Genomic DNA, 14,833 nt, shown 5'->3' on the forward strand with positions numbered 1-14,833 from the left:
ATTGAATTATCTGATGAAGGCCTAATTTGGCCGAAAACGTTCCTATATGAGTGGATTGCATAATAAAAAATATATATTTACTTCGCCATAAACCTGAGTGCCAAGTTCTTACATTATATTACTAAGGAGTGAAACCCTACTTGAGCACCATCTTTTATCGAAGTGCCGTACATCTCTTAAGAACTTTAGCTTCCTGGATGCCACAGCAACCATCGGCACCCCGCAAATGCTCGTGGGGGAGGGGTACAGAGGGAGCCGCCTCCCTCTGCCAACCACTTAAATGCGGCGGTTGCGATTGACAGCATTGAGAGATATACTACCACATGGGCCATAGGAGTCGGAGTAGGAGAGGACCCATTTACTTCTAGGACAGAGTTTTCTAGGCAGGCTCGGTGACCGATTCAGAGGTCGTTGTGCAAGAAGGGAAAGGAGGGGGAACGGTGTCCATCCACTGTTGTCTATGGTGGATCCCATATTATTTATATAGAGGTTTTACCTTTCATTGTAATTCTGAATGTGATAATGAGATGACTGCTGAGAAGTGATTTCAACAGAACAGGACGTGCCAGTTCATTGTGAAGCTTAGTGGCCTGAGTGAAAATTGTAAAATGTAGGGATTTTTTTTTTAATACAGATAATGACATAGAATTTTTTTTATAAATAAAATCACCAACATTTTTTCAGATGACACATTCCTTTGAAAAGAGAGAAACATACTGGTAACAACTGTGAACCAAACTGCAACACCTGCTGTAAACCAATGATTTTAGGCAACGAAGGATGAGATTCGGATTACTCACTTGATGATAAATTTCCATGTGTTTGCATGCAGGGCATGATCCATTTTAGAGACAACTGTACAAATATCTAAAAAGGTATGTATCACTGCAAAGAAAAAAAATATGAATATATTAAAAATGTTACCAAAACAAGCAATAATGGGGAGCAGCATCAAATAAATTTTTACTGTAATGAAAGTAGGTTAGTGTTTAACCCCTTAAGGCTTCATACAAATCTGTGTTGGGGTCCCGTTCTGACGTTCCGTCTGAGCTTTCCGTCAGAACGGGACCCTGAACAGTCACAAACCAGAGGTTTCCGTTTCCATCACCATTGATTTCAATGGTGACGGATCCGGTGCCCATGGTTTCCGTTTCTCTCTGCTGTGCACCGGACCCGTCGATTGGCCGGAAGCTGTTAGGATGCCTTAGGATGCAATGTAATAAAGTGAAAGGTAGTGAAGTGAGTTGACTTACTGGGCGCTTTGATAGTTAGCCACTCCGTTTTGGGCAATCAAAAAGTCACGATTCCCACGGACCACCCAAATCCAGCAGCGTCCGCTTTAAAGAGGCTCTGTCACCAGATTATAAGTGCCCTATCTCCTACATAATGTGATCGGCGCTGGAATGTAGATAACAGCAGTGGTTTTTATTTTGAAAAACGATCATTTTTTAGCAAGTTATGAGCAATTTTAGATTTAGTTTCTTAATGCCCAACTGGGCGTGTTTTTAATTTTGATCAAGTGGGTGTTGTAAAGAAGTGTATGAGGCAGACCAATCAGTGACATACACTTCTCATTGTTCCAGCCCAGCTTCTTTCACTGCACAATCTCACTGTGCTGTGGATCATGCTGGGCTGGAACAATGAGAAGTGTATGTCACTGATTGGTCACTGATTGGTCAGCCTCATACACTTCTTTACAACACCCACTTGGTCAAAAGTAAAAACACGCCCAGTTGGGCATTAAGAAACTAAATCTAAAATTGCTCATAACTTGCTCAAAAATGATCGTTTTTCAAAATAAAAACCACTGCTGTTATCTACATTCCAGCGGCGATCAGATTATGTAGGAGATAGGGCACTTATAATCTGGTGACAGAGCCTCTTTAAGGCCAAAACAAGGCTGCGCCTTAAGGGGTTAAACACTATAATGTAGTCTCGCGAAGAGTGCCCACTCAGCGCTATCTGCCTGGCCCTGCTGCAATTTACACTGCTCTCGCCTGCAATGTCGGAGACCGGATGAGGTGGTGACTGGCAGAGAGGGATGTACGTGCACGCAGCGCATCATTGATTATAGATTCGGTTAACCTGTTCCCTACCGGGGAACACAGAATTCATAATCAATTATATAGACATTTTTCTAATTGTATTTCTGATAAAGTATTTGCAGAGGTTAAAAGTTGTGACGTTACATACAATAATTATCGCAATATATGTTAAAAAGTTATTTATATAAAGAAAATGTATTAAATCTCTTGGTATTACGGATAAATAAAACAGAAACACCCCCCACCCCCGAGATTTAAGAATCGAAAATCGCCCGAAGTGCTGAAAGAAAAATAGATTTTATTTTTGGGCAAAATCGCCCAGCCCTAGGCGGAAGTGTTGAAGTACAGGCTTCCGAGCATTTACCATGGTCTGAGTGACTGGTTCAGAGAACCGCGGCTTCAGCCACGCTGTCAAACGCAGTCGAGGTAAAATAGGGTGGAACAGAGGACATTAGGAAAGTAGGTCGTGCCACCAAGGGAGAGGTCAAGGTGAGACTGCAAGCCGGAAGATGAGATCCGCATACCATGCCCAATCTGGAGTTAGTAGAATGGCTGGAACCGCCGAGTCCTTAACTTTCTTGAGGACCCGAGGGAGGGGGGGGGGGGCGGAAAGGGGTAAAGAAGACTGAACGCCGACCAAGGAAGAACTAATGCATCGGCCCTGGCCCAGGAGACGTAAGCTGGACACTTGTGGTTGAGGTGGGAGACAAAGAGGCCCACATCCGGAGTGCCCCAGCAAAGGCAGAGACTCAAACTCTTCCGGGTCTAAGCGTCCCCGACTCAGGTATTCCGCCCTCCCTGTTGTCCACTTCTGAAATGAGAACTGCCGAGAGAGCAGGAAAGTGAAGCTCTGCCCAATGAAGGGACCAGGAAGCTTCCAGCCACACCGGAATGCTCCTGGCGTTCCCCTTGGTGATTCAAGTACGCAACTGCCGTAGAGTTGTCTGTCTTGACTCGGAAGGCCTGTGAGGAGGGATGTTAAATGGGATAGTGCCAGAAAAATGTCCCTCCGCTCCAGGATGTTCATGCGGAGACAAATCTCCGAGCTGGACCACTGGCCCTGAACAGCAAAGACTGCCCCCAAACAGACAGACTGGCATCCGTCATGACCACCTGCCAATAGAGGATGGCAAAGGGCTGCTCCAGGAATATGCTCGAGTAGGACAGCCCCTATAACCGTTCTCGAAGAACCAGCGAGGGAAGCTGGATCGGAAGGTCCAAGGAGTCCAGAGACCTGTCCCAGCAAGCAAGTATCGCCAACTGTAGAGGGCGAGGGTAAAACTGGGCTAATTGAATTGCCTCGAACAAGGAAACCATCGTCCCAATAACCCTCTTGCAAGAAGGAATGCGGCAGGAAGCGTTCCTGTGCAGCACGGATACTCCCTTCTGGAGAGAGTTCATTTTTGGTTCCAGAATAAAAATCCTGCCCATATGGGTATCGAGGATCATGCCCAGGAACTCTATCCTTTAAGAGGGGCTGAGGTTGGACTTGTCCTCATTGACTTTCCACCCAAAGCTGTGAAGGAAGCCCGGGGTGATCTGAAGACTGGCCAAATTGTCCTGTTTGGAGGGGGCCTTTACCAGAGGTTGTCCAAGTACGGGATTACCACGACCCCCCCTGGCTCGAAGGGGGGCCATGAAAACCGCCATGACTTAGGTGAGAACCCTGGATGCAGTGGCCAAGTAGATGGGAAGTGCCATGAAATGGAAATGCAAAAGGGAAGAAAACCTGTGGCAAGACTGAGCAATGGGTATGTGACGGTAAGCACCTCAGGTTTCGACTGAAGAAAGGAATTTGTGCATTTCCAAGGATGCCATGATTGGACGCAGAGATTCCATATGAAACCTGCGGACCTTGACGTGCTGATTGAGGCGCTTGAGATCTATGGTAGGACAAAGGGAAACATCCTTTTTTAGGAAGGTCAAAAGGTGGGAGTAGAAGCCCTGGAATCGCTCTGAATCTGGGAAAGGGAAAATTACCCCCTTCTGGAGGAGAGTGTAAATGGCTTCGATAAAGAGGAGAGCACGGGCGCAACACAGAAGAGAAGAAGTTGACAGGAAGGACCGACCTGGAGGAAGGAAGGAAAAGTATATTTTGTATCCCGACTACACCACCTCTCGAACCCAGGTATTTAATTCTGCGAGCCATGTCTCCTGGAAGAAGAGCAGCCGTCCCCCCATCCGAGAAAGTAACGCGGGTGAGGGAAGACCTTCAGGCTGAGGAGGTCCTCGGGGCAGTGGAAAGCCTAGCAGGTCGTTGGCAGGGCTGCCATGACGGTCATGGCCTATAAGAGGGGCGCGGGGTCAGAGATGGACCCTCGATTCAGGGAGATTGCCTATGACGTGGGTGGGAGTTCCAAACAGAACAAAACCTCAGACTGGGAAGAGGCAGTTGGGCGACGCCACTAAGTAAGGTGCTTCTAACCCCTGTAGCATCGGCAATCAGTTTAACCAGTTCGGTACCAAAGGGAAGGTTCTGGGCAAAAGGAAGTGCGAGGTCAGCCTTCTTGTATGCCGGCTCAGAATTCCAGATGCAAACCCAGATAGCACAGTGGATAGCCACTGCATTAGCGATGACAGAGCGGTGGGCCACCTTAATGAAAACATTACAGAGATACTGAGACACCTGGAAAGCAAGAAGAGAGACTTCCTGATGTGATTCCCCGAGAGACATGTTGAGCTGCTTGGCCATGACTATGCAGGCGTTGCTAACCCAAGAATCTGCAAGTAAGGGCCGGAGACAAACGGCAGCAGCCGAGAAGGCTAGCCTTGGCCATAGAATCCATCTTCTTATGGATGGGATCTTGAAGAGAAGCAGAATCTACTCTAAGAAGAGTTGTCGCCTCAGACAATTAAGCCACAGGGGGATACAATAGTGGACAGGCTGACCACTTAGACACAATGGTCCGAAATGGGGAACGTGGCGTCCATCATTTTAGATGTGGGAAAACGCCGGTCCGGGTGTTTCTACGACCTTCTAAGGAGTTTACTAAACCCTCTTTGGTCAAGGAAAACTAGTGAGGGATGCCTGTGTCACCAAAAAGAGATGTACTCTTGAGATGAGCCTGGAGCAGATTTGCAGGATATCTGTGACTGTGCGGATAAGATCCTGTGTGGTGGGAGATCTAGAAGTACCTTGCTCAGACACAGAGCCTGAGTCGGAGGAGTCCCCAGCAGAGGCAGTCTCGCCCATATAACGAGAAGGGGTAGAAGCAGATCCACCTGTGGTGGCCCTATAGATAGAGGAACTTGAGGAAGAAGAGTATGTCCTATGAGACTTCCTTGCCCGTTGCATGTCTGCAGAGCTAAATTGCTTACAGGACGGGGGCCTGGCTAACTGGGAAGCTGTTTGCTCAGGCAGCTGGTCCAAGGCTTCCATCATTCCCTGCGAGGCGGGCAAGGTTATCTACCGCCTGGGTGAGCCTTTTCGGGGGGACAGACTCACTAGCAGCGGTGGCCAGAGTGTCAAGGTAGGGTCTGGGGAGCAGGCATGGATCACAGAGAGGGTCAAACTGGCCACATTGGTACTTTGAATTGCACTGGATGCAAGCAAAGTGTGTGACAATCCCAGTGGGGGGGCAGGCATTTTTCTAGGGGTATAGTTAGCATTTTGACCCCACAGTTTTTTTGCAGAATTTAGTGGAATTAGTCTGTGAAGATGAAAATCACCTATTTTTTTGTGGAAACAGAATTTTTTCATTTTTACAAGTAATAAAGGAGAAAAAGCACCCCAACATTTGTAAAGCAATTTCTCCCGATTACGGCAATACCCCATATGTGGTCGTAAACTGATGTTTGGACCCACAGCAAGGCTCAGGAGGGAAGGAGCGCCTTTTGGAGCGCAGATTTTGCTGGACTGGTTTTCAGTGCCGTGTCGGGTTTGCAACGCCCCGGAGGGACCAAAACAGTGGAAACCCCCCAAAAGTGACCCTATTTTGGAAACTACACCCCTCAAGGAATTTTTCTAGGGGTATAGGGAGCATTTTGACACCACAGGATCTTTTTTAGAGCTAAGGTGACCAAAAAACAACGATTTTGGCGCTTTAAATTCTTTATTTCTTACAGCGTTCACCGTGCGCAATAAATTAAGTTTCACTTTATTCTGCGGGTCGGTACGATTACGCCGATACCATATGTGTATAGTTTTTTTACGTTTTGCAGTGTTTGCACAATAAAATTACGTTTCTCTAAAATAATTTATTTTCTGAGACGCTATTCTGAACCGTAACTTTTTTTATTTTTTCGTCAAAAAAGCTGTGGGAGGTCTTGTTTTTTGCGGTACGGGTTGTAGTCTTTATTGGTACTATTTTGGGGTAAATGCGACTTTTTGATCACTTTTTATTCTATATCTTGGGAGGGGTGGTGACCCAAAAATAGCGATGCTGACATAGTTTTCCGTTTATTTTGTTTGCGGCGTTCACCGTGCGGAAAAATTAACATTATAGTTTCATAGTTTGGGTCGTTACGAACACGGTGATACCAAATATGTGTACTTTTTTTTTTTAATGGTTCAATTTTTTACCTATAATAAATGACTTATTATAGGAAAACAAAAACTTATTTTTACACTTTTATAAAACATTTTTATTAACTTTTTTTACTTTTTACTCTTTATTTTTTTGACCTGCAGCTCTGATCGCTGCTAGAATACATTACACTACCTAGGTAGTGTAATGTATTCCAACTGTCAGTGTGACGTCAGTGTCACTCTGACAGTTGGTTTACGAGGATCAGCAGAGGCTGATCCTCATAGGCCGACATACATGGCAGACCCGGGGGCCGTTGTCTGGCCCCCGAGTGCCATCACAAGCATCAGAAGCCCCCACGATTGCATGGGGGCTGCTGATGCGCTACAAACCCGCTATATGCGGAGATCGCAATCGAGCCCCGCATGTAACGGGTTAATTGCCTAAATCAGCGGCGATGAGCCGCTGATCGGCAATACTGGAGTGTCAGCTGTCGGGGACAGCTGATCTCCAAGTTCCCGATGCACACCTTGTCGCCGACAGTGTGCATCGGGAACGACAGTGACTTCCTGTCACTCTGACAGGAAGCCTATCAGGACCAGCCGAAGGTTGGTCCTGATGGGCATCCGTCCATGGCAGACACGGAAGCCATTGTTTGGCTTCCGTTTGCCATACTATCGGCAAACCCCGCGATTTCGGACCGGGGTCTGCCGATATGTTAGAAACCCCCAAAATTCAGCGATTTAAGGGGTTAATTCGCTGAAATCAGCGGCAAAGGACCGCTGGTCGGCAAGAAGGGAGTGTCAGCTGTCGGCGACAGCTGACCTCCCGGTTCCCGGTGCACACTGTCGCGGACAGTGTGCACCGAGAAAAACTCAGTAACTGTACGTCCTCGTGCGGGAAGTAACCTCCCGCGACGACGTACAGTTACTTCCTCGTGCGGGTAGGGGTTAAAATGTAAAAACATATAAAAAATATTTTAAATAACAAACGTTAACTTCTTTTTTTAGGGGACTTTACCATGCTACCATTAGATTGCTCGTGCAATATGTATTGCCTTTATCTGTATTCTACTATTAAAGCGACCCTCCAGTCTCAGGACAAAGTTATAAATGTGATGGGGTATGTAGAGTAATATGACCTGGTGCCCTTCAGTTGCCCCACTATGCCGTGGATCCGCGGTTTTAGAGTCCTTTCGGTCTGGTCTCAAAATGGCCACCGCACTTAAAAGACTAGTCTAAGATACTCCCTCTGTTCACAGATTGGACAAAGGCTCACATGAGCAGCTCTGGTCAATCCAAGAACAACGGTAGCTTCTCAGACTCACAGTGTAAGAAGTGCTGCAGCAATTATGGGACAGAACAGGGTGGACCCCAAAAACAGCGGATCCACCTAAAGCTGTTAATAAGCACTAGTTTTACTGTTAATCATGTAGTTTAAACCATATCCAGGAGAAATTGCTCTCAACCTACCAGAGACCATGCCTGTAATTTCATTGGCTGATGCAGAGGAACTTAGAGTAGTTTTATCCAGCAGTTCCATCAACTGTTTTTCAAGGGTGACTGCTTCTTTGAAAAGGGCTTGAAGTAAATCTGAAACCAGATGAAGTCTTCCACAATATACTGAATCACTATCCTAGGAAACAAATAGCTATGTTCTTATCAAATAATCAATATGTAATAGTACATGATTTTTATATTTCCTATTGTAATATAGACAAAGTATCTGAAGGCAGAGCTCCAACCAATGTAATAGAAACATAAAATAAAACAAGCTTTACGTATGATGTTCACTCTACATTAATTGTGAGCCAATTCCACATTATGGTCGAAATGTCACACAATAATGAGAATATATAAATGTCAGTGCTGAAGATGGTAACCTAGGTGGCAGAACAGTTAGGTGCAGAATGACCTGTGGATATTATATAGCAGAGGGATTTGGGGAGGCTGGAAGCGTGGGCGGAGAAATGGCAAATTAAGTTTATTGTGGATAAATGTAAGGTAATAATTGCAAACAAAAATTCTATAATTATGAATTAATATAGTAAAATACTGGCCAAAACTGCCACTAAACAAAGTCTTGCAAGTCAAGTGCAATCATAGGATGAATCAAAAGAGGCATAGATGCTCACGACAAGTACATAGTTTTGCCTCTTTACAAATCACTTGTCCGACCACACATGGAATATTGTGTACAATTTTGGGCACGGCTGCAAAGGAGCAGGAATAAGTTATTCAAGAGAATAGGTGGATTGCAGAAGCAAGAATGGTTATAACACTTGGGGTTATTCAGTTTAGGAAAAAAAGACGGCTTAGGGGCGATCTAATTACAATGTACAAATATATAAATGGACAGTACAGAGCTCTCTCTAATGATCCTTTTACACCTATTCCTGTAACCACGACAAGGGGGCACCCTCTATGCCTAGAGGAAAGAATGCTTTACCATAATCATAGACGGGGATTATTTACTTTACAAAGGAGAGAGACTATGGAACTCTCCACCACAGGATGCCTTTCTTAACCAGTTCAGGACCGGGCTATTTTGCGCCTTCAGGACCAGACACCGTTTAGCCATTTTTAGCACACGTTAGTTAAATGGCTATAACTTTTTTATTTGTTGGGCTAACGATGTGATTATTGCGACGTTTTTTCCGTAGACAATGCAGGTTTCTTTTTTTATCGTTTTTATACACACCTTTTTTGCTATTTTAGAATTATTATTCATAAAGTTTGAAAATAATAGTAAAAAAAAATAAGCTTTTTTACGTTTCAGCTATTTGTTTTTTTTGGTAATAACATAGTTTTACCCTAAAATAGACCTTTTATTTGTGATAGTCATTGTCTACCGTAAATTTTAATACATTACATGTCTATATTAGGGTAATTGGGTCAGCGCTAGCGTTACAACAATGATTGGCGGGGGGGGGGGACTGACGTTTTTTTTTGGGTTTGGGTATTTTATGTGTATTTATTATTTAATTTTTTTTTGCACTTTACTATTTTTTTATTATTACTATGGTCTGTCCCTCAAAGGTCAAAAAAGACCTTTGGGGAAATTTCTATATTTTTTTTTGCTTTTTACACCATGTTTTTCCACTGTAACTGGAGCTGCACAGCAGGGGAAATCAGCCCTCTCATAGTGACGATTGTCTCTAATAGGGCTCTGCTGAGTCTTGTAAGACCCAGCAGCAGTCTGTCAGTAACGGCACCCGGCGATCATGTGACCAGTCACATGATCACCGGGAGGAAGAGAGACAGCGCCGCCGCTGCTGCTGTCTCTATTCATATACACAGCGTTCATTGAGCGCTGTGTAAAAAGACATCGGAGAAGACAGAAGCAGCAAAAGCTGCTTCTATCCTCTCCTCAGGGTCCCCGGCAGCCACTGACAGCCGGAGACCCGACATTCAGCTGCCCGATCGCGCGGGCAGCAAGTTAAAACCCGAGCCGTAAAAAGTCTATGGCTCGGGTTTTAAGGACCCTGACCGCTGGCAGTAAAAATACAGCCAGCGGTGGGGAACCAGTTAAATATAAATATTTTGGATACAACTTTCTGTAGATTGCACATGGATCCATGGATTTTCTCCAATTGCCATATTTGGAGTCGGGGAGGTTTTTTTTGCCTTCCGTATCTACATGGTAAGATAAGGTTTCATTTGGTGGACCGGTGTCTTTTTTCAACTTTATCAACTATGTAAGGCTGGATTCACACGAACATGTTCGGACCGTAAACGACAGAACGTATTTCGGCTGCAAGTCTCGGACCAAACACACTGCAGGGAGCCGGGCTCCTAGCATCATGGTTATGTACGACGCTAGGAGTCCCTGCCTCTCCATGGAACTACTGTCCCGTACTGAAAACATGATTACAGTACGGGACAGTAGTTCCACGGAGAGGCAGGGACTCCTAGCGTCGTACAGAACTATGATGCTAGGAGCCCGGCTCCCTGCAGTGTGTTCGGTCCGGGACCTGCGGCCGAAATACGTTCCATCCTTTAAGGACAGAACATGCTCGTGTGAATCCAGCCTAACAGTAATATACCCTAATGCAACTTAGAAAAACTATGATATTGCAAACTCTTGCACTCTCTTCCATAACTGGGAGGTACGCTTTAAATAACACAGCTTACCTTGCAGTGGGTGAAAATAGTTATAAGAACATGCAGCACAGATGAAGGAAGTGACTGAATATTTTCGAAGGTCACCGAGTCCTCTATAGAACAGACGTAGTGCACACAAGCGGTTAATGCTTCTATCCACTGAGCCATATCCTGGCAAATAAAAACAAAACCCAACATTTATGACAAGCAATCCACAAACATTTTGTCACACAAGAATATATAATTCCTTATATAATCTATGAAAACGATTGATTTGCTTATAGATCGATATTTAATGATGAAGAGTTAAAGTCTAACTCCACATCAGAAAGGCACACAATTTGGGCCAAATGTGAAAAAATGAGGCCATGTTGCCCCTAGTAACCAGAATCTAGATTTCATTTTTCCAGTGCAATATAGAAAATGAAAGTTAAATGCTGACAGGTTGCAATTCGAACACTGTCATTACCCCCCCTTCCTCCCACCTTGAGACATTTTAAAAAATTTAAACCCAGGTTTTGAATGGATTGTCTGTTTTAGTTTGTTATATTTCATTTTACAGGTCGCTATCAACAAGAGTTCGATTTCTCCGACCCCACAGGATCAGTAATAGAGTAAAATAAATGCTTATTTGCAAATAAAACATTACATGACGCCGATTGAAATAAATGAATAGACAGACAAAACAGCAGAGCTGTGTGGAACTAAAGTAAGGCTTCAGGAGACGGCGCTGCTGCTGGATAAAAAAAAAAACCTCTTAAACCATCACACTACCTGCTCTGCCTTAGCTTAAAATTTGAACTGTTGTGAGCAACATTAAATATAACTATTAACGATAATTGCAATGCGAGTCCACAAAGACACTGGTCGGTTGAAACGATTGCCCACATTTATCCAAAGTGGCGTCATTTTAGCCAATTTCTAAGTTAAAGTGAACCTTTCAGGTGATTTACACCGCCCTAGAGCAGCATATGATAGAGGGGGAGATAATAGGGCAGAATACGTCACCGGACAAGTTTTCACATTAAAACTATTTTATTGACATATGGTGCAACACATTTTTGATTGCACCTGTCCCCTTCGATGAATCTGTTACAATATAGATCACTATTAACTTTCACACTAACGTTCTTTTTTTTATTAGTACTTACCGTAAAACGTTTTCTTGCCCAGTCTATTGGGGGACACAGAACGTAGGTATATGCAGTTTTCATTAGGAGGCTTGACACTAAGAATTAAAAAGTGTTGGCCCCTCTCAAACGATATACCCCTCCTACAGACACTGAGCTAATTTAGTCTGTACACAAACATTAGGAGAAGCAGAAAAAACAAAAAGGTAATTACTAATCAAAGCCAGAGAAAACCAAACAACTATAAGAAACAAAAAATGCGAGTGAGCAAGCAAGACATTGTGACCAAGCAAAGCACCTGCTGAAGCAAAAGAATGCATCCTACAGAACTTGGTAAATGTGTGCAGAGAAGACCAGGTAGCCACATTGCATTCTTGAAGAGCAGAAGTTGGATGGCGTACAGCTCAGGAGGCCCCCAACCGCCCTAGTGGAATAGGGCATAATCCGGAATGAGGATTCCCTCACCTTGTCTGGGTATGCCTCACAAATTGGAAATTGAACTCAGCGGGCAATAATAGCCTTAAACCCTTCCTCGGAGCAACAAACGGAATCATGCCTGGAAAAGAAGAAACACTTTATATCTGAAATAAATCAAAGAAAGAAGCGCCTCATGGTGCGGAATCCCAAAGCAATACTGAACAGAAATGCAGGTGTAAGAATTATCCTCACCTGGGAAAGTTGTGCAGTGTCCAAGCACAACGATGTTCAAAGGCATACAATGGATGAAGTTGCTGCTGCTTGCTAGCCAATGGGACCAAAGAAGTTCCACCACGTGGCAATGGATCAGTGCGAAAAAAAATTAAATATAAATATATATAAAATACATATATTAGCGGAAGTCAAGAAGCAATACTCCATCCGGAGGTGGAAAGAAATTGAGTTAAGTATTTATTAAGGTAACGCGTTTCAACGCCGGACTGGCGCCTTCATCAGACCTAATAGGTCTTCCTCTAATATATGTATTTTATACATATATATATATATTTACATTTTTTTCGCACTGATCCATTGCAAAAGAAGAAAGGAAGGGATAAATAGTCCTGCAAGGCACTGACAAGTTGCGAAGATAGTGTTACTTGGGATCCACCGAGGACGGGCAGAAGTATGGTAAAATAATATCCTTATTAAGTTGGAGGGAGGTGGCCACCTTGGGCATAAAGGACGGCTCTGTACGTAGCAATGTCTTGCTGAAGGAGAGTAAAATATTGGGAATGACTAGATGAGGCTGTCCGTTCAGAAACCCTCCAGATAGAGGTCACCAGCACAAGTAACACTACCTTCCAGGTGGACACGCAAGGAGATTTCCTGTGGAGATTCAAACAGAGGTGATTGCAGAGCATCAAGAGCTAAGGTCAAATCCCATGCAGGAGTGGGGGAGCGTTGGGGAGGAACCACACAAGAAATCCCATGCAAGAAAGTCCTAAACATCAGATTTGGACGCCAGTGGTCTGTTTAAGAGTACAGATAACGCAGACACCTACCCCTTTAGGGAACACAGTGTAAGACCACGATCCAGCCCTTCTTAGAGAAATTACAGAATCCTGAACAGAGAAAAAAAACAAGGGAATAAGATTCCGATCCTCACATCAGCATAAGAACTGTAGGTCATCCAAGTACGGCTGTAAATGCAGGACAAGGTAGGCTGCCTAGCCTTCGACATTGTGTGGATTACCTGCTACGACAAGCCCCAAGCTCCCAAACTGCAGCCTTCATATACACACCAATAACCGAAGAGACTGTAAATATGGATGGAAAAAAGGGTCCCAGAGAGAGAAGTTTGGGCCGGAGGGGCAATGGCCAGGAAATGTCGGCCAGCAGAACCACCACGTTAGCGTACTCACAACGAAATGACCAATCCGGGGCCTATAAGGATGGTGGGAACCTCCGACCTTGATCCTTCTGAGAAGCCTTGGAAGAAGCGGGGTGGGGCTAAATCAGAATGAATTGGTCCCATGAAGCAACTAAAGCGTTGACCGTGCATGCTGTTGAACATGGATGTCATCAAGTCCACATACCACTTGCCCCACCTGGAGAAGATCTGGATGAAAGTTTTGTGATTAAGAGACCACTCCCCTGGGTAGACCCGAGGAAATCTGCGACCCTCCTTGTCAACCCCATGGATGTGCACTGCTGAAAGGCAAGGAACATGGAGCTCCGTCAACTCTAGGATCTGTATGGCTTCTACAGTTTCTGCTGAACTCCATGCCCCTCCTTGGCGATTGCAATAAACTACCCCCGAGAAATTGTCTGTCTGGACTCGTACCGACACAACGGTCGTCCAGTGTTAGAGACAGAGGAAGAGCGACCTCAATTCCAGTAGGTTGATGGGAAGGGAGGAATTCTGTGGAACCACAGGCCCTGAGCTATGAGGTTCCGGAATGTCCCCCCATTATCCTCAAATACTTGGGTCCGTGGAAAGGACCTTCCATGGCAGTGGAAGAAAAGAGTGGCCCTGGGGGGTATTGCTGGGGATTAGAGCCACCAGCGGAGGGACCGTCGTACAGTCAAGGGATAGAGGATGGAGCACCCTCCGCAGAGTATGTACCCCCTGTTGGAGGATTGCCAATTTCTCTGGAGAAAGCAATACCCTAGCCGACAGGGTATCAATCATCATACCTAAGGTCATCCTTGGACAAGGGGACAGACAAGACTTGGAGCGGTTAACTATCCAGCCCAAATGAGTTAAGGTATCCAGAGTGATCTGAAGACTGGTGAGGTCGCCCCCTCTGGAAGATTGTCAGAATGTCATACAAGTACTGTAGGGGACGACTGAAACACCCCTGGAGCGAAGAAATGCCATCACAACGGATAGGATTTTGTTAAAAACCCATGGGGCCATTGCAACAAATTGGTAATGGTGGAGAACTGCAACACGCAGGAAACACTGACGGACAGGAACGTGGGGATGTGGGAGATACGCGTCCTTTATGTGCAGGGAATAAAGAAACTCCCCCCTGGTCCAAGGAGGCGATCACCAATCGGAGGGACTCCATGCGGAAACGATGGACCTTGACGTAAGAATTAAAAATTTTGAAGCCCATGACGGTACGAACTTACCCATCCTTTTTTTGGAACGATAACGAGATTAG

The 14,833-nt window shown here is 44.9% G+C and overlaps 1 protein-coding gene across 3 annotated transcripts in view; it reads right to left on the reverse strand.

Annotated features, from left to right (window-relative positions):
• FIRRM (FIGNL1 interacting regulator of recombination and mitosis) overlaps positions 1-14,833 on the reverse strand; it is a 171,052-nt gene that overhangs the window by 99,944 nt on the left and 56,275 nt on the right. For all 3 annotated transcript variants that reach the window (XM_075833488.1, XM_075833489.1, XM_075833490.1), the window contains 3 exons: positions 10,645-10,785; positions 7,984-8,146; positions 801-885 (listed from right to left, as the gene is read on the reverse strand). In XM_075833488.1, the coding sequence (XP_075689603.1) occupies positions 801-885; positions 7,984-8,146; positions 10,645-10,785 (389 nt within the window). The remainder of the gene's footprint in view (positions 1-800; positions 886-7,983; positions 8,147-10,644; positions 10,786-14,833) is intronic.

Source organism: Rhinoderma darwinii, chromosome 7, assembly GCF_050947455.1.
Source record: "Rhinoderma darwinii isolate aRhiDar2 chromosome 7, aRhiDar2.hap1, whole genome shotgun sequence".
Taxonomy (NCBI): Eukaryota; Metazoa; Chordata; class Amphibia; order Anura; family Rhinodermatidae; genus Rhinoderma; species Rhinoderma darwinii.